This window comes from Microcaecilia unicolor, chromosome 3 (assembly GCF_901765095.1).
Source record: "Microcaecilia unicolor chromosome 3, aMicUni1.1, whole genome shotgun sequence".
Lineage (NCBI taxonomy): Eukaryota > Metazoa > Chordata > Amphibia > Gymnophiona > Siphonopidae > Microcaecilia > Microcaecilia unicolor.
Window position 1 is genome coordinate 172589598 of NC_044033.1, and position 22378 is coordinate 172611975.

At 46.0% G+C, this 22378-nt stretch overlaps 1 protein-coding gene across 1 annotated transcript in view; it reads left to right on the forward strand.

The window, feature by feature from the left end:
- AGAP2 (ArfGAP with GTPase domain, ankyrin repeat and PH domain 2) overlaps window positions 1–22378 on the forward strand; it is a 503122-nt gene that overhangs the window by 164959 nt on the left and 315785 nt on the right. The window contains exons 4-5 of the mRNA XM_030196588.1: window positions 12264–12349; window positions 14867–15008. Of these exons, the coding sequence (XP_030052448.1) occupies window positions 12264–12349; window positions 14867–15008 (228 nt within the window). The remainder of the gene's footprint in view (window positions 1–12263; window positions 12350–14866; window positions 15009–22378) is intronic.

The window sequence follows — 22378 nt, forward strand, 5'->3', positions numbered from 1 at the left end:
CCCCGCACAAATTGCAACGGATAGAGGAACAATTTTCTGTATAGTGCTCCTTACTCCCGCACTTTACACACTGTTGTACTGGGCAAGACATACTATAATGGCGAAAGGATCCGCAACGGAAACACTGCCGTGGCTGTCCCTTGTAAAAACAGAGAATCCTGTCCCGGCCAATAAAAGCCGCAGAAGGAATGTGCTTGACCACTTGCCCTTCCTGTCTTAGCTTAACCCAAGCCCCCCACCCCCCTGCCCACACCCTACTTGGATCCGGGAGTTTGGATAACGGGGTTCTCAAATCCGCATGCCTCTGTAACCAGTAGGCCAGGTCTGCCCCTGAAATGGACTCGTTTCGTACCAATACAGTGACTTGCACCAAGTCAGGTCTACTAATAGGAATAACCACATAATTGCTCCAATCCCCCCTTCCTTTCACCTCCTCATACCTTTCCCAAAAGATTTCCATACCCCTCTGCGTTAGAAAACTAACATCGTACTCAGGCAAATTAACTGGGTGAATACAGGCATAGAAGTCCTCCGGCACAAACCCCAGACCCATGACCATCCTCAAAACCATCTCCCGAGAAGGCATAGCCCCCTCCCCCACCCATCTAATCTGCACAACATTCCTTCGTTTGGGGATTTGCCCCGCCCCTCTCCCTTCCCCCCCTTTCCCCTTGATCCCTCCACAGGCACTGGCCGCCCCCCATCTCCCCTCCCCCCTCACCCCTCACCACCGCCGCAAAGGAAAGAGCACCCTGCCCCTCCCCCGCCCCCCTCACTTCTCCCATACCCTTCTTCCCTTCCTCCGAATCCCGGCTCCCCACATCCCCCTCCCCCACCTGCCGACAAGAAAGCATACCCCTCTCTTGACCAAGACCCTCCCCCCGCCCCCCACCCTCCCCTCGCACACAGCCCCCCCTCAACCAGTTCAAACCCAGACCTTCAACTGGGACATCAGGAGCTTTAGCAATTAGTGCACTTTCAGAGCCTACTCTGGACTGAGCAATTGGTCCAATGTCCTGCTCCATTCCATGCAACTCCTGTTCCCGCTCCTCTTTCTCCTGCTGATTCTCCATGTCCTGGGAACCATACCCTAGCAGGTCCCCTGCAACCTTGACTGCAGATTGAACAGCGACCTCTCCTGATTCTTCCTCCTGTCCGTCCTGACCTCGCGGGCAGACCTGCTCTGAGCCAAGCTGCACAGCTGATGATAGTTGATTACCAGAAACTGCTGCCTCAATCAGAGCACCTTTGGAGTGCTCCTGCAGTTGGAAGCCTGCTGGCTTTTGCTTCTCTTGCAATCTCTCCATACAGGTAAGTTCAATACTTTTTTCCACACCCTGTTCTTCTTCCCCACTAGTGGGTACTGAACAATTGTCCTGGGTGAAAAGCCTGTCTCCATCCGTTTCAATAATATGACAGTGTTGTAACTTTGTGTCTTTTCCTTTCTGTTCTACCGGAATACCTGAGGCCAAACAATCCGCCCCTCCCCCTTCTCCTGGAACCGTATCCAACCTGAGTACTCCCTCTTCCCTTGGGCTCATCAGGGCTTTCATAGTTTGCAATGTACTTTGACTGTTTGGACTTTGTACAATCTCTGTTACCAACTGCCTTTTGTGAAACAATGTTCCTGAGCTTAAACTGGTAGATTCCTGTGCTGGGGAAAAAACCTCCTGGCTCATAGTTTTAGATGTACCAGCCTGCATCCTCTCTTGATTCTCATAAACCTCCCTCAAGGGATTTGCAGAGCCTGTTTTAAAACAAGCAATTCTTTTTTCCTTCTGTTTCAGCAACTTTGTTAAGCGCTTTTCTTCCGTCTTATACTTTTGACCATGCTCTGCTGGGGCAAGCCTACTCATGGCTTTAGTCATTTTCAACCGTTTCCCCAGCTCCTCTATTTCCTTCTCCAGAGACTTGATGTGCCTCACCCGCTCCACCGTTTCTCTGGCACACTGTCCTGGGTCCATCTTCTCCCACTCACCGGCCTCCTCCCCTTCTTCTGACCACTCTTCTTCACTGCCGGCTTCCTCAAATCCCAACTGGGCCTCCTGCCCCACCTCCATTCCTTCTTGTCCTTGCTCCTTCTGGGTCTGCACCTTTAGGGCCTCAACCTTCCTCCTTCCTCCCCCATGATCTTCAGGCTCCTTACCTGGACGCCGCTGGGTCATGGAGGAGGCGCCAGATCCACAATCCTCCCTGGCCCTGGAAGCTTTACGGTCCAGGGGACTACGCTCCCTTCGTGCTGGAGGAGGGGCTGGCTGAGAGCTACTCCGCCGGGCCTTCAGATCCTTCGGCCTTGTAGGCCCCATAGCCTGGGAGTTTCCTGGGCCTCTCTCCCCAGGACCCCTCCGCCTAGCTGGGGAAGGGACCAGGCCTGGCTCCCTTTCCTCAGAGCCTCTGACAGCACCTCCTTCCTGTCCTATGTCTGACAACAACTGACACTTGGAATGCCCTCCCGTGGGAGGTGGTGGAGAGGAAAACGGCAACGGAATTCAAACATGCGTGGGATAAACATAAAGGAATCCTGTTCGAAAGGAAGGGATCCTCAGAAGCTTAGCTGAGATTGGGTGGCGGAGCCGGTGGTGGGAGGTGGGGCTGGTGGTTGGGAGGTGGGGCTAGTGCTGGGCAGACTTCTGTGCCCTGAAAATGACAGATACAAATCAAGGTAAGGTATACACAAAAAGTAGCACATATGAGTTTATCTTGTTGGGCAGACTGGATGGACCGTGCAGGTCTTTTTCTGCCGTCATCTACTATGTTACTATGTTATCTCGATGATTGACTGGAGAAAAGCATCTTGGAGGTCGGAGCTCTGGAGTTCATGTGGATCACTATTCAGGTGCTAGAGCTACTAGGTTTCGTAATGAATTACTCCAAGTTCCACCTCACTCCTTCTCAAAAATTGGAATTCATTGGAGCACTGCTGGACACAAAGACAGCTCGGGCTTATCTCCCCGAGGGCAGACAACCTCCTGTCCCTGGTGTCCATAATTCGGGCGTCTCACCAGGTCACAGCTAGGCAGATGTTGAGACTCTTAGGGCACATGGCCTGCACAGTTCATGTAACACCCATGGCACGTCTACATATGAGATCAGCTTAAGGGACCCTAGCTTCCCAGTGGTATCAAGCTGCAGGGAATCTAGAGGATGTGATTCAACTGTCCACCTACTTTCGGAATTCTCTTCAGTGGTGGACAATCTGATCCAATTTGATCCTGGGACAACCATTCCAAATTCCTCAGCCACAAAAAGTGCTGATGATGAATGCATCCCTCCTGGGGTGGGGAGCTCAGGTCTTCAGATCAACCTCCTGGAATTGCGAGCAATCTGGAACGCTCTGAAGGCTTTCAGAGATCGGCTGTCCAATCAAATTATCTTGATTCAAACAGACAATCAGGTTGCAATGTACTACACCAACAAGCAGGGGGGTACCAGATCTCACCCTCTGTGTCAGGAAGCTATCCAGATGTGGCTTTGGGCACGCCGTCATGGCATGTTTCTCCAAGCCACTTATCTGGCAGGCATAAACAACAGTCTGGCCAACAGGCTGAGCAGGGTAATGCAACCTCACAAGTGGTCACTCAACATGGGCGTAGCCCGCAAGACCTTCCGAGCATGGGGCACCCACCCTCTCAGTGGATTTTTTTTGCTATTCAAATCATTCACAAGGTCCCTCAGTTCTGTTCCAGGCTTCGGGCTCACGACAGACTAGCATCAGATCCCTTTCTCCTACATTGGGGAGCAGGCCTTATGTATGTGTATCCTCTCATACCTCTATTATGGAAGACTGCTGAAACTCAACAAGACCGCGGAACCATGATCCTGATTGCGCCTTTCTGGCTGCGTCAGATTTGGTTCCCTCTTCTTCTGGTGTTGTCCTCTGAGAAACCTTGGAGATTGGAGTGTTTTCCAACCCTCATCACTCAGAACGAGGGGTCGCTTCTACATCCCAACCTCCAGTCTCTGGTTCTCACGGCCTGGATGTTGAAAACTTAGAATTCGCCTCCTTAGGTCTTTCAGAGAGTGTCTCCCGAGTCTTGTTTGCTTCCAGGAAAGATTCCACAAAGAGGTGTTACTCTTTCAAATGGAGGAGGTTTGCCATCTGGTGTGACAGCAGGGCCCTAGATCCTCTCTCTTGTCCTACACAGACCGTGCTTGAATACCTTCAACACTAGTCAGAGTCTGGTCTCAAGACCAACTCTGTAAGGGTTCACCCTAGTGCAATTAGTGCTTATGATCGGCGTGTAGAGGGTAAGCCTATCTCTGGACAGCTTTTAGTTGTTCGCTTCATGAGAGGTTTGCTTTTGTCAAATCCCCCTGTCAAACCTCCTCCAGTGTTATGGGATCTGAACGTCGTTCTCACCCAGCTGATAAAAGCTACTTTTGAGCCACTGAGTTCCTGCCATCTGAAGTACTTGACCTGGAAGGTCATTTTCTTGGTGGCTGTTACTTCAGCTCATAGGGTTGGTGAGCTTCAGGCCCTAGTGGTGGATGCACCTTATGCTAGGGTTCATCACAACAGAGTAGTCCTCTGCACACACCCTTAGTTCCTGCCAAAGGTGGTGTCAGAGTTCCATCTGAACCAGTCAATTGTCTTGCCAACATTCTTTCCCCATCCTCATGCCCACCCTGGCGAAAGCAGCTTGCAAGAGATCATTGGCCTTTTACGTGGAGTGGACGAAGCCCTTCTGACAGTCATCCCAGGTGTTTGTTGCTTTTGATCCCAACAGGAGGGGAGTCGCCATCGGAAAACACACAATCTCCAATTGGCTAGCAGATTGCTTTTCCTTCACTTATGCCCAAGCTGTGACATGGGCCAACTCTAGAGGGCCATGTCACAGCTCAAAATGTCAGAGTCATGGCTGCGTCTGTGGGTCACTTAAAGTCAGCCTCCATTGAAGAGATTTGCAGGGCTGCAACGTGGTCTTCAGTCCACACATTCACATCTCACTACTGCCTTCAGCAGAATACCAGATGTGACAGTCGGTTTGGGCAGTCGGTCCTGCAGAATCTGTTTGGGGTTTAGAATACAACTCCACCCGCCTAGGCCTGTTTTATTCTGCTCCAGGCTACACTCTCAGCTAGTTATATATAGTTTCAGGTTAATCTCCATTTTGTCCTCGCCATTGCGAGGCCTAGTTGACCAGTGTTCATTGTTTTGCATGAGCCTGGATGCCCTGTTGTGAGTATTATCCAGCCTGCTTGTCCTCGGAGAAACGAAGATACTTACCTTTAGCGGGTATTCTCCGAGGACAGCAGGCTGATTATTCTCACAAACCCACCCACCTCCCTTTGGAGTTGTTTATTTGTTTTCTTTTACACTTAACTGAGGTATGCGCTCTTGTGGCGAGCGGGAAGTCAGTCCAGTCTGCAAATGCGAGGTGCGTGCTGCATGCGCGCCAGAAAGCTCTGGCAAAGTTTTTCTATTTGCTATGGCAAATGCTGGTTCCCAGGCCGACGTGGACGTCGACCCAGTTGTGAGAATAATCAGCCTACTGTCCTCAGAGATAACTATCTTCGCTTTATCCTTCCAATATGATCGGCAACTGTTTGTGATTTTATGATCATGTATGTTTATTTTGTACTCTGCCTAGTTATAGGCGGATTAGAAATAAATAAATAGGACAATAGTGTGTAAATGCAAGGAGAACATATATATTGTCAGGGCTCTCATTTAAGCATGCCAGTTACAGAGTACTGTAAGTTGCTTACCTCATTTATATGCCTGCAGTTATGCTTAGATCTATGGCTGGTGTAACAGCAGGCGTGTAAATGTAACATGTGCTGATATTAGGTTATACTAGTATTCTGTAATGGAATCTAGGTGTCCAGATGTCTTTACAGAATAGGCTCTGATTGAGATACCTAAATGGAGGCAGTCTCTTACAGAATTTCACTCTTTGTGTGTAACTAGACACACTACTGATGATTTGCCCCTATGCGTCCTCCTCTCCTTCCACTTCACTTCACTTTCCCTGTCGTTCCTTTCTTCTTGTTGATTTCTACGAACCAGCTCCATAATTTTCCTGCCTGGTAACAGCCACCCACTCGTGCACTGCATGGGGTCTTGCTGAGGCACATAAGTGCAGTGGCAAAGAACAGCAGAAATAAAAGCTTCTGTTGAGAAGAAATTCCTCTTTTCATTATCTCTTTTTTTCTGGACATTTCTTCATCATAAAATCATCTAATTATTGGGTTTTATTCTTCAATACAACATACTATATTTTTCTCAGTCTATAATTAAGCACAGCAAATTTGTGAGAGTTCTCAGATGAATGCTGGGATGTGACTGGCTAATGAAGCAAATTTTGTATGCTATATCTTGGCTGGAATGACTTTGAATTATGTGAAAGTTACGATATAATTGACTAATAAAGGTACTTTCTGATTTGAACTGAAATGATCAGATTAAAGAAATGATGTAACATAGTCAGTGTGGTGATTGGATTAAGTTACTTGCTAACCATAGTGTTTAGCCTATATAATCAGTGCTACTATCCATATAGGTAATGGTGCTGAATATATAGATATTGCAGTCACTGCATTAGTATTCTTTGTGTGGTTTAGGCCTGCTGTCCACCAAATATTAAGCAGCACTCTCTGGGTAGTGCCACTGAATGTCCTTAAAGACTGCCTTAGTACTATCCAGTTAACCCTGGGACAGAGTAAAGGGGGTCATGTACTTTATGCCTAACTGTAAGAATATTTTGTGATATTTAGCCATTAGCCACATACAGAGGTCCTTTTACTAAGCCACGGTAAAAAGTGGCTTGCGATAGTATAGGTGCAGGTTTTGGGCACACGCAGAAATATTTTTCAGCGCACGTACCAAAAATGCCTTTTTAAAATTTTTTCCAAAAATGAACGTGTGGCAAAATCAAAATTGCCGCACGTCCATTTTGGGTGTCTGACCTTACCGCCAGCCATAGAACTAGCAGAAAAGAATCTGCGTGGCAGCGACCTGAGCGCGTCTGTTCCGCGCATCCGAAAATAAAAAATATTTTTCAGACATGCACCAAAAATGAAATTACCACAAGAGCCACGCGGTAGTCGGGGCGGTAAGTTCATTTTCGCGCGTGTAGACGCTTACGCATCTTAGTAAAAGGGATAAAAAAAATTTTCTCTCTTCCTGATTTCTCCTATGATTGCATATACTGTATGTCATATTGAATAGTTTCTGATCTTTCAACAAAGTGCAATATTAGACAAACGGAACCTGAATAAATACATAGCATAGTTTTTAAATTATTACTTCATTCATTTGAGGAACAAGTTATTCAACACATATATCACCCATGTGAAAAAGTAACTGCCTCTTGGTTAATCAACCAGGGTCAGATTGACAGCGATCTGGGCTCCCGGGCAGAAAGGGGGGCCTTTGTTTCTAGCACCCCATGCATACTACAGCCCCCCCCCCCCCCCCGGCCTATCTTTAAGAGCCCTGGTGGTCTAGTGGCATATTTGAGTTACAGGAAAGAACACTACCGCTTCCTGCCCGCTGCTGCTGATCTAGCTGGCGCTGTCGCTTTTTAATTGCTGCTATGACTTCCTGCGACAGTCTCATGGGTCTCGGCAGCCATTTTGAAGACACGGCAGTGCCAGACAGAGCAGCACATTGGGTAGGAAAGAGTGGGGTTCTTTCTTGCCCCCGAAGAGGCCACCAGACCACCAGTGCCCTTCAAATGTAGGCCCAGGGGGCTGCAATGTGCAGGGGGGGAGAGGCAATGGGCCCCCAGACCCTCTGGGCCTTTGATCATTGCCTGGTTGCCCGTATGGTCAGTCGTCCCCTGCAATCAACCAATTGATCAAATTTAATTTATACTTAGATTCAGCTGATTGAATGCATACAGTAACCGGAGAGGGTAAAACAGTATACACAAGTAGCAAACAAAGAAAATAAAAAAAGAAAAAGCACAGCTGGGCCTTCAAGACTGAGACAATAGGTCCACTGGACCACCAGGGAAAGTTAAAAAAAAAGATTTGGGGGGGAGTCAGGGTCCACTGGACCATCGTGGTAACAGTGGCGGTCCAGTGCATCAGAGCTGTCAAATGGATTTGAAAGCAGTGTCAAATCCATTTGACAGCTCAATCTCACAAACAACGAGGATGCACAAAGGGGGATCCGTGCAGCTCATTTGCCTGCGATCCCCTTTGTGCATTGTTGGCTATTAGCGATTCGCTAAATTTTAGTGCATTGGGGCCCTAGTCCTTAGTGAAGAGCATGACTTGATGCAGGAGGTAATGGTACTGGGGCCACTTGATAACAGTGATCATAACTATAATCTCTAGTGTAAGTACACACAGACAATGCAATACTTTAGCTTTTAATTTTCAAAAAGGAGACTGTATGGAGGAGTGGCCTAGTGGTTAGGGTGGTGGACTTTGGTCCTGGGGAACTGAAGAACTGAGTTCGATTCCCACTTCAGGCACAGGCAGCTCCTTGTGACTCTGGGCAAGTCACTTAACCCTCCATTGCCTGCTGCATTGAGCCTGCCATGAGTGGGAAAGCGCGGGGTACAAATGTAACAAAAAAAAAAATGAGAATGGTAAAAAAAAAAAAGAATGGAAGGCCAAACGACAGCCAGTATTGTTAAAAAGTGAAGTGACGGAAGCTATTAGAGCTAAAAGAAAATCCTTCAGAAAATGGAAGAAGGATCTGACTGAAAATAATAGGAAACAGAATAAGGAATGGCAAGTCAAATGCAAAGCGCTGATAAGGAAGGCAAAGAGAGACTATGAAAAGAAGATTTCTTTGGAGGCAAAAACATAGCAAAAACTTGTTTAGGTATATTAGAAGCAAGAAGCTGGTAAAAGAATCAGTTGGACTGCTAGATGATTGAGGGGTAAAAGGGGCACTCAGGGAAGAAAAGGCCACAGTGGAGAGATTAAATGAGTTTTTTGTTTCAGTTTTCATTGAGGAAGATGTGGGAGCAATACCAGTGCTAGAAATGGTATTCACTGCTGATGAGTCAGAGAAACTGAAACATATCTCTATAAACCTGGAAAATGTAATAGTAAACATAGTAAATGACAGCAGATAAATACCTGAATGGGCCATCCAGTCTGCCTAACAAGATAAACTCATTTTACATGGTATGTGATACTTTATATGTATACCCGAGTTTGATTTGTCCCTTCCTTTCTCAGGGCACAGACCGTAAAAATCTGCCCATGGGGCAATTTGACAAATTGAAGAGTAGCAAATCACCTGGACCAGATGGTATACATCCCAGAGTACTGATAGAATTGAAAAATGAACTTGAAGAGCTATTGTTAGTAATATATAAATTATCTTTAAAATCAAGCATGGTCCTGGAATATTGGAGGCTGGCCAATGTAATGCCAGTTTTTAAAAAGGGTTCCAGAGGTGTTCTGGGAAATTATAGCCTGGTGAGCCTTATTTTGGTGCCAGGCAAAATGGTAGAGACTATTATAAAGAAAAAAATTACAGAATATATGCATACGTCTAGACTAATGAGACAAAGTCAACATCGATTTAGTGAAGGGAAATCTTGCCTCACCAATCTACTACATTTCTTTGAAGGGATGAATAAATATGTGGATAAAGGTGATCCAGTCGATATTGTGTATCTGGAGTTTCAAAAGGCATTTGACAAAGTACCTCATGAACAACTCCTGAGGAATTAGAAAGTCATGGATTAGGAGGTAATGTCCTATTGTTGATTAAAAATTGGTTAAAAGAAAACAGAGAATAGGGTTAAATGGTCAGTATTCTCAATGAAGAAGGGTAGATAGTGGGGTTCCCCAGGGGTCTGTGCTGATTTTTAACATATTTATAAATGACCTAGAGATGGGAATATTGGGAGGTAATTAAATTTGCTGATGACACAAACTTATTCAAAATTAATAATCACAAGAGGATTCTGAAAAATTGCAAGAGGATCTTACGAGACTGAGAGACTGGTCATTCAAATGGCAGATGATGTTTGATATGAGCAAGTGCAAAGTGATGCATGTGGAAAAAAGAAACCCAAACTATAGCTAGTTAATGCAAGGTTCCATATTAGGAGTCACCACCCAGGAAAAGGATCTAGGTGTTATTGTTGATGATACGTTGAAACCCTCTGCTGATTGTGCAACGGTGTCTTAAGAAAGCAAATAGAATGTTAGGAATTATTAGGAAAGGAATGGAAAACAAAAATGAGAATGTTATAATGCCTTTGTATCGCTCCATAGTGCAACTGTACCTCGAATACTGTGTGCAATTCTGGTCACCGTATCTCAAAAAAGATATAGCTGAATTAGAAAAGGTAAAGAGAAGGGCAACGAAAATGATAAAGGAGATGGGACGACTTCCCTATGAGGAAAAGCTAAAATGGCTAGGGCTCTTCAGCTTGGAGAAGAGATGGCTGAGGGGAGATATAGAGGTCTATAAAATTCCCAGGTGGACGCAAATCGTTTGTTTACTCTTTCCAAAAATATTAGGACTAGGGGGCACACAATGAAGCTACTAGGTAGTAAATTTAAAAGAAACCGGAGAAAATATTTCTTCACTCAATGTGTAATTAAACTCTGGATTTTGTTGCTAGAGAATGTGGTAAAAGCAGTTAGCTTGGCGGGGTTTAAAAAAGGTTTGGATAATTTTGTAAAAGAAAACTCCATAAGCCATTATTAAGGTGGAATTGGAAAAATATACTGCTTATTTCTAGGATAAGCAGCATAAAAATCTGTTTTATTGTTCTGGGATCTTGCCAGGTACTTGTGACCTGGATTGGTCAGTTTTGGGTACAACACTGGGCTTGATGTCCCAATATGGCAATGCATATGTTAGGATATTAACCAACAAGTACTGTTCTAGTGATACCTGTTTCTGCCAGTCGTGCTAGCGTAATATAATGATCCACAATGTCAAAAGCTGCTGAGAAATCTAGCAGTACTAACACTGAGGCAAATCCTCTGTCTCAGTTTCCATGAAGATCATCTAGTAGGACCGTTTCTGTACCATAACCAGGTCTGAATCCAGATTGACATGGATCTTGCCAGTTTCTTTCTCCTAGACATTCACTGAGTTGAACACAGACGGTTTTGTTCTAGAAGATTTCCTAGGAATAGGTTAGCAGATACTGGCGGTGACTTTCAAATTTGTCCTTGTCAAGATTGTTCTTCTTTAATAAAGGACACACTACTACTTTTTTAATGCTGTTTGTAATTGCCCATTAGATAGAGAGGAGTTCATGGTATTTGTGGCACGTTCTGTGAGGCCCCTACTTGCCTTTTGCAGCGGGTTGAGGGAGCAGGTAGTTGGTTGAAGGTCTCTTAGGAATTTGTCAAGGTCCTCCTTTGTTATTGGGTTAAAAGAATCCTACATGTCTGTATCAGGAGGGAGTGAGTCTGAGCTCTTCTGGTTAGCTGATTGGGACTGGGAAGGACTGCCTGTAAAACCTGGTGAGAATTTGAATTTTGTTGGCAAAAGTATGCAACAAAATCATTGCAGTTATGTTTTCACTTGCCAGGCTGGTTCTGTTGTGAGGTGTGCAATAGGCTGTTTACTATGCTGAACAGATACTTGGTTAAATTGGCAGCCTGTTCAATGTATATTTCTTGATCACAGTTGTAGCAGACCTAAAGATATCAGATAAGATATCTGTATATGTCTGAGCTGCAACTCAGATATAGATTAATATCTTTTTGAATATCCAGATAAAGATATTCAGATATCTGGATATCTTTTATGCAAATACCCTGCTGCTGAATTATTTCCTCCAGTGTGGAAAAAAAGATTTTGATGGGAGAAGTGCATAAAGGGAGAGTCATCTGTTAAATGGAACTGGTCTTTTTCTACTATTTACAAACTGTTGGATATGTCATAAACCACCTACTTCTTAGAATATGTGTATGCAGAAATGTTTCATAAATATTTATTATGGATATCCCAAAGGTCATATCTGTTCTGAGGTTGTTGAGGGACAGAACGTGATGGTTTGCTGCTTTACTGTAGATATGGGGGCAAGGGTAGTCGCAATCACTAATAGAACTATGCAGGCCTACTTGTTTTCATAAGTAGATGGCTATGTGCAGTATAGTGCCCTTGTGATGTTATTCAGTGTTATCACAGCAGCATTACTGTTTGTCATGCCATGAGTGACATGTCAGTGAAATTTCTTATGACTGCTCTGGTGGATCATTGTTTGTTTGTGTCATTGATGTTTCTTTGAAGCTTGTTTGTCAGAATCCATACAATAGTTTTCACCTTTCTCCCTCTACTAGGAAAATAATTTACAGTATACTGTTTATTTTTAATTAAGGTGGACAGTACAAGAAGGAAATTGTGGTGGAAGGCCAGAGCTATCTCTTACTGATCAGAGAAGAAGGAGGCGCACCAGATGCCAAGGTGATAAAGCTATTGTCACCAAATTTCCTGAACAGGGAAGATGAGCTAGAAAAATGGAAAAATATTTAAAAATAAAATATCTTAAGTAGCACTATTAGTATACATAATAATATAAAAGGCAACTGAATAGTTATAAGATCATATTAATGACAATTAAAATCCCCTTGAACTTTCATAGTCTCAGTTACTCCAGATCACACAGGGAGAAAAGGTATCAATACTGGAACCTGTCTGCATTTTCAGGAGTAAATTCCACTATTAACTGGAAAACTCAACGAGAAAGCATTGATGAATAACAAACCAGAGGAAGCTAAGCCTGATGGACACACATTTTTAATGACCACTTGAAAAAAAATAAATGAGATTTTTTTTAAATTTGTGGATGAGGACAAGATTAAAGCAAATGCCTTGTCTGTAACTGTGTCCCAGAGTAGTGTAGGGAAATAAAGGGTGTTAAGACCTAATGTGTGAGAAAACACCACAAAATGTGTTAAAGCATTTTGTGGTAATTTCCCTTTTCCTGTGCACTAACCATACATTACTTTTTTTTTAAATATATTTTGGAGGGAGCATATCATGGGCAGAGAATGTTCATGAAAGTGTTTTCCAGCTAGCGTGGTCTGATTAGCGTTCACTAACTGGATAATCCAGACATAATTCGGGAGCACTTAGGAGGCACTAAGTGCTCGTGCTTTAGTTTTTTGCAAGTCCAACGTGCTAATGGAAAAATTAGCGCGGGACCTGCAAAAAAAAAAAAAAAAAGCCCTAAATATGACCTTGTTAAATCTGGGTTTAACACACAGCAAACTACTACATTAATGGCCCTGTTTACTAAGCCACATTATAGGCGCGTTAGTGTTTTTAACGCAAGTTAACCATGTACACGCGTTAACCGTGTATGCGCCTACTATATCCCTATAGGTGCCTATACAGTGCGCAAGCTAATTGTAGGCTTGTTAAAAATGCTAACATGCCTTAGTAAACAGAGCCCTAAAACATGATGGGACAGTTTTTAACACATTTTAGTAATAGGGTCCCAAAGTGACTTGCTCGAGGTCACAAACAGGCTCATTTTCAGGACGTCCATCTTTCGACATAAATAGGAAGATGGACGTCCTTCTCCCAGAGATGTCCAAATTGGTCTAATCGAAACCCGATTTTGGACATCTTCAACTGCAGTCCGTTGCAAGGATGTCTAAATTTCAAGGGGGCGTGGTGGAGGTGTAGCGAAGGCGGGACTTGGGCATGCCTGACACTTGGATATCTTTGACCCATAATCGAAAAAAACAAGGACGTTCCTGACGAACACTTGGACGTTTTCACCCAGATTTGTTTTTATTACAAATAAAGCACAAAAAGGTGCCCAAAAGGACCAGATGACCACCGGAGGGAATCGGGGATGACCTCCCGTTACTCCCCCAGTGGTCACTAACCCCCTCCCACCCTCAAAAAACATCTTTAAAAACATTTCATGCCAGCCTCTATGCCAGCCTCAAATGTCATACTCAGGTCCATGACAGCATGTGCAGGTCCCAGGAGCAGTTTTAATGGGTACTGCAGTGCACTTAAGACAGGTGGACCCAGGCCCATACCCCCCCTACCTGTTACATTTGTGGAGGAAACAGCGAGCCCTCCAAAACCCACCACAAACCCACTGTACCCACATCTAGGTGCCCCCCTTCACCCGTAAGGTGTATGGTAGTGGTGTACAGTTGTGGGTTTTGGGGGGCTCAGCACACAAGGTAATAGAGCCATATTTCTGGGAGCATTTTATGAAGTCCACTGCAGTGCCCCCTAGGGTGCCCGGTTGGTGTCCTGGCATGTCAGGGGGATCAGTGCACTACAAATGCTGGCTCCTCCCACATCCAAATGGCTTGCATTTGGACTTTTTTGACATGGACGTCTTTGGTTTCGAAAATTGCCAAAAGTCAGAAACATCCATGTCTAGGGACGTCCAAATCTAGGGACGTTCAAATTTAAGGATTTGGACGTCTCTGACGGTATTTTCGAAATGAAAGATGAACGTCCATCTTTTTTTGAAAATACAGGTTTCCCTGCCCCTGGATTTCACCGTTTTGCAAGGACGTCCAAATCGCAATTTGGACGTTTCTTTCGAAAATGCCCCTCAAAGTGTGTTATTGACAGAGCTGGGATTAGAATTGAGGTACAGGAAGATGGGCTTTAGGTGCTAAGCATTTTTGTGATATGTACAAAGAAAGGAGAAATATCTTTAATATACCTGCTCAAAATGATTTGTTCAAGGTTCTACAGATAGCGAGTGACAAATTAAAATCTTAAATTCATATCTTTTTTTGGAATCATAGTCTGTTGCTCTGAAAGACCACTCCTCTTCCCAAATAATATAAATCTGTTAGCATTATAAAGAGTGTTTTCATACACTTGAACCAATATCCTAATTCTTGGATAAAATTGCCATCAGGAAATCCTTCTGCTCTAGGACTTTTCCTTAGGAAAAGTTGACAAGTTGATTTCTTCTCTCCTCTGTTTTCTTTGCAGTTCTCTGGATGGGTGGATGCTGTCATTTTTATCTTCAGCCTGGAGAATGAAGCCAGCTTCCAGGACATCTTTCAGTATTACACCTTACTGGCAAACTATCGCAACACATCAGATATTGCCTTGACGCTGGTGGGGTCTCAGGGTAACTGTCTTTTCCTACTCCCTCACCACCTTTCCCTATAGTCATTAGCCAGTCAGATAACTGGCTTTCTGCTTTTGCTGCAGTTTACAATTTTATACAGAGAAAGTGTTTCATATGATTAGCGGCGTACCATGGGCGGGGCGGTCCACCCCGGGTGCACGCCGATGGAGGGGTGCAGAGAGCAGCCGCACACCTGTTGGCTCCACTGGTTCCCAGCTCCCTCTGCCCTGGAACAGTTTACTTCCTGTTCCGGGGCAGAGGGAGCCAGCGGAGCCATGAGCCGTGCGGCTGCTCCCAGCAGCAAAGAATGCACCCGTGGGGGGGGGGGGGGGTTGATGTGCTGGGGGGGGGGGGGGGGGTCATTGCATCGGGATCTGGGATCGTCACTGCATATAATACAAGGGAATGCTTCTCACAAAGAGGATCTTTTCATTTCAGCTGCTGGTGAAGAACTTACTTTATTTTTAATTTCAAGTCAAAGCAGTAGATATAAAATAATGTGAAATTATATATCAGATTCACTGCTTAAACAAAGAATAAATAAACCTCGGCTTCAGGATATTTTTTGAAAGGCTCTGGAGGTTCCCTATAATTAATTTATAAGGGTTTTCATTTCATATTATGATTCAGGGTAGAATAAATTATCAGTGCTTTGCTATCCTGATTTCCAGGTCCCAGAGTGGTAATAATTTGCAAGTTATGTGAGTGCCTATGTAGACTTAGCTGTATGCATGCTGTACACAAGAGCATCCCAAGCCAGGATAGCACCTATGCGACATGCCCCCTAGCACACCCACCCTGCAGGGGAGACGATGGGTGGAGAATGAGTTTTGCACTTCCTTTCCTTTGTGCTGTGTGCAACCACACAACATGTACAACCCTCGGGATGGCCCTGTCTGTACCAGGGGCGTATCTGCGTGGGGCCTCAGGGGCCTGGGCCCCCGCAGATTTCGCCCTGGACCCCCCTACCGCTGCCAACCCTCCCCCTCCGTTGCTCGCCTACCTTCGCTGGCGGGGGACCCCAACCCCCGCCAGCCGAGGTCCGCGTCCTCCTGCCGCTGCCGGCTGCCTTTGGTCCTTTAATTCTTCCATTGAAGCTGGCGCCGACGAAAGTTTCTTTTGAGTCTGACGTCGCTGCACGTTGTACGTGCAGGACGTCAGACTCAGAAATTGTTTCTGAGTCTGACGTCCTGCACGTACAACGTGCAACGTGCAGCGACGTCAGATTCAAAAGAAACTTTTTCGTCGGCGCCAGCTTCAATGGAAGAATGAAAGGACCAAAGGCAGCCGGCAGCGGCAGGAGGACGCGGACCTCGGCTGGCGGGGGTTGGGGTCCCCCGCCAGCGAAGGTAGGCGAGCAACGGAGGGGGAGGGTTAGCAATGGCAGCGGCTGGGGGGAGGGGGATCGGCAATGGCGGCGGCGGCGGGGGGGGGGGGGGCTATAATGTGCCCCCCCTCTCTGGCCCTGGCCCCCCCTACCGCCGCAGTTCAGATACGCCCCTGGTCTGTACAAGATACCTAGATCAACAATAACCTCTTGTCACACTGCTGGAGCTTGCAGCTGTATATAAAGATATTTCTCAAGGCTATTTACATGGGGGGATTTTGAGGAGGAGGAGGATCCCTGGAGGGACATTGAACAAGCCCATCAAGTGGGCAGGGAAATGGACAGCGCCGCAAGGCCCCCGCATCATGATAGCCCGAATTCTCAACTTTGCGATAAAGGATCACATAATGAGAACTTATAGGCTGAAAAAAGATCTACAGTAGCAAAATCATCAAATTCTCCTTTTTCAGGATTATTCTATCCATGTCGCAGCACTGCAGAAAGGTTATACAGATATTTACAAGAAACTTTCAGCACAGAAGCTAAGATTTGCTCTGGGTAATTCACAAAGGGAAGTCTTACCTTTGTGCAACCCCTGAAGAGGCTGGGTTGAGAAGTGGTTTGATAAACAACCGACTACTGCCTCTTGAATAAAGACCAGACTTGAAGCTTCTATTGTTAACAGGCAGTTTTACTTGCAGGGAGAGTCTTCAGTTTCATGAACTCTGCTTTGAGTGTAACATGAGATTTTATAGCCTTGATGCCTCTGTGACCCTGCCATGATGGAGACATGCACTGTGGTGGATATATAATGTTGAATGCTATCTTTTCATCTTTTTCATTGACTGTAATGGACTAATGCTACTCAGTTTATACATTCTGGAGGGCAATAATAGATATACCTTCAGAATCATTATGGAAATGTGTGCTTAAAGTAGGATCTCTGGGTGTGTGTGTGGGGGGGGGGGGGGGTTGTTTCTGGGTGCATTAAGTGATGGCTGGTGAAGGAGAGTGTGGGAATTACTTGAGGGAAGGGGGAGTTAGAGAGGTTGGGAGGGGTGGGGAGGTGAAGATTGTAGTGAGATATCTGTGGTCTTGGGGAGGGGGTGACAGTGGGGAGCAGGGGAAGCTGTTGGTACGGCTAATGTTGGGGGCGATGCCTAGTCACCCTGATAGGAAGGGAATTATGGTTTTTGACTTCTAGCCTCTTGTGCTTTCCATGTAAGACCTAATGTCTGATTCCAAAGTGAGAGTTACGTCTTGGAATATGTCAGGTATAAACTCACCTGTAAAAAGTTCAAAGATACTGCAAGCATTGGCTAGGTATTGTAGGCTTGCAGGAAACTAAATTATCAGATACTGAACATCAAAAATTAAAATTCTCCTGCGAAGGTCAATGTTTCTATGTATCTGCTCCTAAAAAGAATGCAGGGGTGGCTGTTTTAATACATAAGAGTCCCTTTTAAAATGGTTAGAGAGCTTAAAGATCCTGAGGGGAGATGCATAAAATTAACAGTGCTCTCTAATTATATATGTTCTAGTGACCTCTTTATATGCACCAACTGAAACACCTAAGGCTTTTTAAAAAATCCTTATTGGCCATCTTGATCGGCAGTTTTAATGCCCCACATATGCATAGGATCTTGCTGGGGGACTTTAACTCTATTTTAGATCTGCAGCTGAATTCTTCGGCTGGAAATCAAAGGGCATATCCCTGCACTGATTGGACTGTGTGTACGGCTTAAGAGTCTCGAGTTGATAGGTATTTGCAGAGTACTCCATTCTCAGGAGAAGACTTCAATCATTCGTCTAAAGTACACCACACCTTCTCTAGAATAGATTATATTTTTATATCTAGAATTCCTTGTCATCTATACCAGACCAGTCCAGACTAATGGGTTGTGTCCATCTACCAGCGGAAGGAGACAGAGAAAATAGTTCCAAGTAAACCGCCCCTTAAGGGTATCATGCAGCCTGGAATGTTCAGTATTTTCTCTGTCTCCTAGCAGATGGTGGACGGATCATGCAGCTGGCTGGTAGCTGGCTGGTAGCTCCTGTCCCAGATTCTTCTGGTGACAGTGGAGCCAGGGGTGTGCTGGTAGCCGTGTTAGGGCTACTTTTAGATGATACTCAGTGGTACTGAGTTCCTCATCTGCCAGATAGGGTGATGTCCTGTGACCCTGGTTCCCTCCCCTCCCCTGACTGTCTTTATAGCAGGGTGATGGTTGATTGTGGCATGGAGTAACTTGTCTCCCCTGTGGAGGTTCTTCTCTTCTGTGGTGATAGGTATATCTGAATTTCTGCCTCTGAGGTAAGTCGTTATTTATTCCTGTCACTAGTGAAGAAGGTTGTTTAAAAAAAAAAGAAGAAACTTTGTTTTTCCTTCTTTGCCTGCCTCTGAGGTAAACCTTTATTTATTCCTGTCACTAGTGAAGTTTTTTTTTTTTTTTAGTTTACTTTCTTTTATTGATTTCAATACAAAGGTAAAACAAGAGGAGGCTGGAGGATCCAAGATGGCCGCTTAGAGAGCTGTTGTACCAGACGTGTTCAACTTGCTCTTTCAGAACGCTGCGAGAGGGCTTTGATTCCCTATCACTATGGGGAAAAGGAGAGGGAAAACTCGGGTTAATCCCTCAACTCCGAGTGGAACCCACCTTCTACAGCAGCCGACGCTTGAGCAATTTGGTGTGGTCTCTGGCCCGAGTCAAACTTCTTCCCCTGCTATCGGAGCCGGAACTAATGAGCTGGCCGACAGTGTAGACGGGGTTTCTTTCAGCCCTGTCATGCGCACGGCTCCCCCGCAACCAAGAGGGTTGGAAGCTGGAGAAAGTCCTGTGTCACAGCTTCCCACAGAGGAGCTGAGAGAGCAAGGAGGGAGCCTCTCTTCAGCAGTGTTAACATCGAGGGCTGAACCGGTGGAAGAACAGACTGTAGCCCAGATGCACTAAACGTTTTTCATCGTTAAATGAGCCCTCAAGGAAGAATTTCCTATCCTTTCCATGCACTAAAGCCTATTTTCCAACGACAGTAGCAGCTAACGAAAACTGAATGCAGATGAGCAATTCTTCTACAAATCCCATTGAAATGACATGCACTAACCTTTTCCAATTCGTTTAACGCAGGAGAACACCGTGAAATCTAACGAGAGTCTGTACCTCTCGTTAGGGCTGTCTGTCTGCTAGAAGTTTACAAAATCCAATAAAAAAAATAACTGGGGGGGGGGGGCGAAAACGCGTCAGGAGCGTCCTTTATTGACGCCCCAGGTCGCCGCTGCTCCCCTCTCCCTCAGCACCAAAAAAAAAAAAAATTTTAGCAGCCCCGGGCTGGCCCTCCTCCCTTCCTGTATTCTCCCACACTAGCTCCGCCTCCTGCCATGCTCCAGTCCCGTGCCCCGCCCCTGCCGCCCCTCTTTGGTCGTGGCTGCCGCTCCCCCCCTCCAACGACCCACCCCTTTGCCTTACCGGCCCGTGCAGCGCCTGTCACCTCTGCTGCATGGGCAAGAACAGCTGATCGGTGAGTCAGAAGGCCTCCTCAGACGTCCCTTCTTTCTTCCTGGGCCCGCCCTCCTCTGACGTAGGTAATTAAACTCTGGAATTCGTTGCCAAAGAATGTGGTAAAGGCAGTTAGCTTAGTGGAGTTTAAAAAAGGTTTGGACGGCAACAGAGGGGAGGGGAGGGACCCAGTACCATTAGGTATCACCCTAGCTGGCAGATGAGGGACCCAGTACACTGGGTATCATCTTAAACGAACCCAAATTTGGGTACCAGCACACCCCTTGCTCAACCACCACCCAGCAAAGCCGGGACAGGAGCTAGTCAGCCATCACCAAGAGGAGCTGCACATCAGTCCACAATCTGCTAGGAGACAGAGAAAATACTAAGCATTCCTGGCTGCACGTTACCCTTAAGGGGTGAAGTACTTGGGACTATCTTCTCTGTCTCCTTCCGCTGGTGAATGGATATATCCATTGGTCTGGACTGGTCTGGCATTGAGGACAAGAAACCTAGATTTACTGCAAGGGTTGGGGGGATTAGTGGGAAATTGCACAGAATAGTTATTGGGGAGGGGGGAGGGGGATAAGTTAATCTTGTGTTCATACATCTCATTATGTTTAATCATTTTGATTGAATAAAGAGAATATATCATTACAATAACGCAGTTGTTATGATTGGGGTCTGAACCCCTCTCAAACTTACCTCTTTCCTGGGGGTCAGCTTCTTAGCTGGCTTCTGTTTCTTTTCTCTTTCCTTTCTGAGCTGGCTCTGTCTCTCTGTGCTGGCAGCTTCCAGCAGCATGGGGTTAATTGTCTCACTTCACTACAGCTGTGTGTGTGTTGCCTGAGTTGCTCTAACTCTCTTTGGGTGTACTGGCTTCAAGTGTTTCACGGTTTTGCATTGGTGTGGGTTGGGCCTCTCTGGGTCAGTGTGCTTTTGCCTAGGTTTAGGGAGTGTGACATCATCAGGGAGGGCCTTGATAAGGAAGTGGTCTTGTTTCCTTCAGGGCCTTTGCAACAGTGGTGTTTGCTGTAGGTAGGGTGGTGCAGTGTGCACTTCTGACGTTGTGTCTAGTTTCCCTGCTTGCTTTTGCTAAGGGCCAGGTTAGTGTTAGTGCAGTGTGCACTGGTGACTGTGTGTTTAGCTTTCCTGCTTTTCCCTTTTGGTTCCCTTCTGTTCCCTCTTGGTTTTGGTAGCATTGCTGTGTGTAGGGCTTTGGAAGCTCTGTTGTTGATAGAAGTACTTCAGGGTTTGGTGTTGTTAGGAACACTGCAGAGTTTGCTGTTAGAAGTACTTCTGGTGTTTGTGCTATTAGGAGCATTGCAGTCTTTGCTGTTGGTGTTTGGTGCTTTAGAAGCACTTTTGGCTTATGTGTTAGCTTCCCTCCTTGTGGCTCCCCTGTCTTCCCTTTTAGTGCTAGGAGCTCTTCTGGTTGCTTGCCAGAGTAGTGCTTAGGAAGCACCTTGTTAGTTGTATCTAGCTTGCTAGAGCAGTGCTTAGGTAGCTGGTTAGTTCTGTGTTCAGCTTATTAGTGTAAAGCTCTGCTTGTAGCTTGGTGCTTAGTAGCACCTGTGTTAGCTTTGTGTTTAGTTCCCTGCTCTGTTAGTTTAGGGCTTAGGAAGTTCCTTTCTTGAGCAGGGATTAGGAGCTCCTGTCTAGTATAGGGCTTAGGAAGTCCTTTTGTCAGTTTACTGTTAGGAACACTCCTGCTGGTTTAGGGATTGGGAGCACGTAGATCAGTTTAGGTTTAGGAGCACTTCTGTTTCCAGTCCTGGTCCCTATGTCATCCGGTATCCAGTAAGTCCTGTCGGCTACTCAAACCCAGGAGCTCAACTCTTGGGGGGCTTAGTAGCTAAGCACAGGTGAAACTGTGCGGACCAGTCCAGCGTGCTCCAGTCCTGTGTCCTCCAGTCCGGGGGACCAGTCCAGTGTGCTCCAGTTCGGTGTGTGTTCCAGTCTGGTGTGCTCCAGTCCAGTGTGTTCCGGTCCGGTGTGTGTTCCAGTCCTGGGGATTGCAGTCCAGTGTTCCAGTCCTGTGTCCTCCAGTCCGGGGGATTCCAGTCCAGGTGTTCCGGTTCGCTGGGCAGTGCCTGCAGTCCCTGCCGGTGTGCTTACCCAGTGTTGGTTGGTGGGTTTTGCCTGCTGCTGTCGCTCCTCGTCAGCAGCCCAAGGGCTCACGTTTGCTCCAGAGCCCGGCCCCGCGGGCTCTGAACCTGAGAACCTGACAGATTGCAAAGGCCTTGAGCCCGGCAAGAACCCCCGCCCAGCTGACCCAGCTGGGGTCCAGCTCCATCGTTGTTCTTGATCCTTCTATGACTCTTCGTCAGTATCGTGGGAAACTTTTGTCTCATCCTGTTTTGAAGAAGACCCCTGAAGCGGCAGCTGAGAGAAAACGTGTCCGGTGGCTTGGAATCACTGAAAACCCAGTTTCAGATATGGACCCTTTTATCACGCTCGCTGAGTATCGCCGCAGCCTTGTCTTGAATCCAGCTTTGTGGGATACTCCTGAAGCGGTCGCTGAGAGGAGACGTCTGGGGAATTCTACGCTA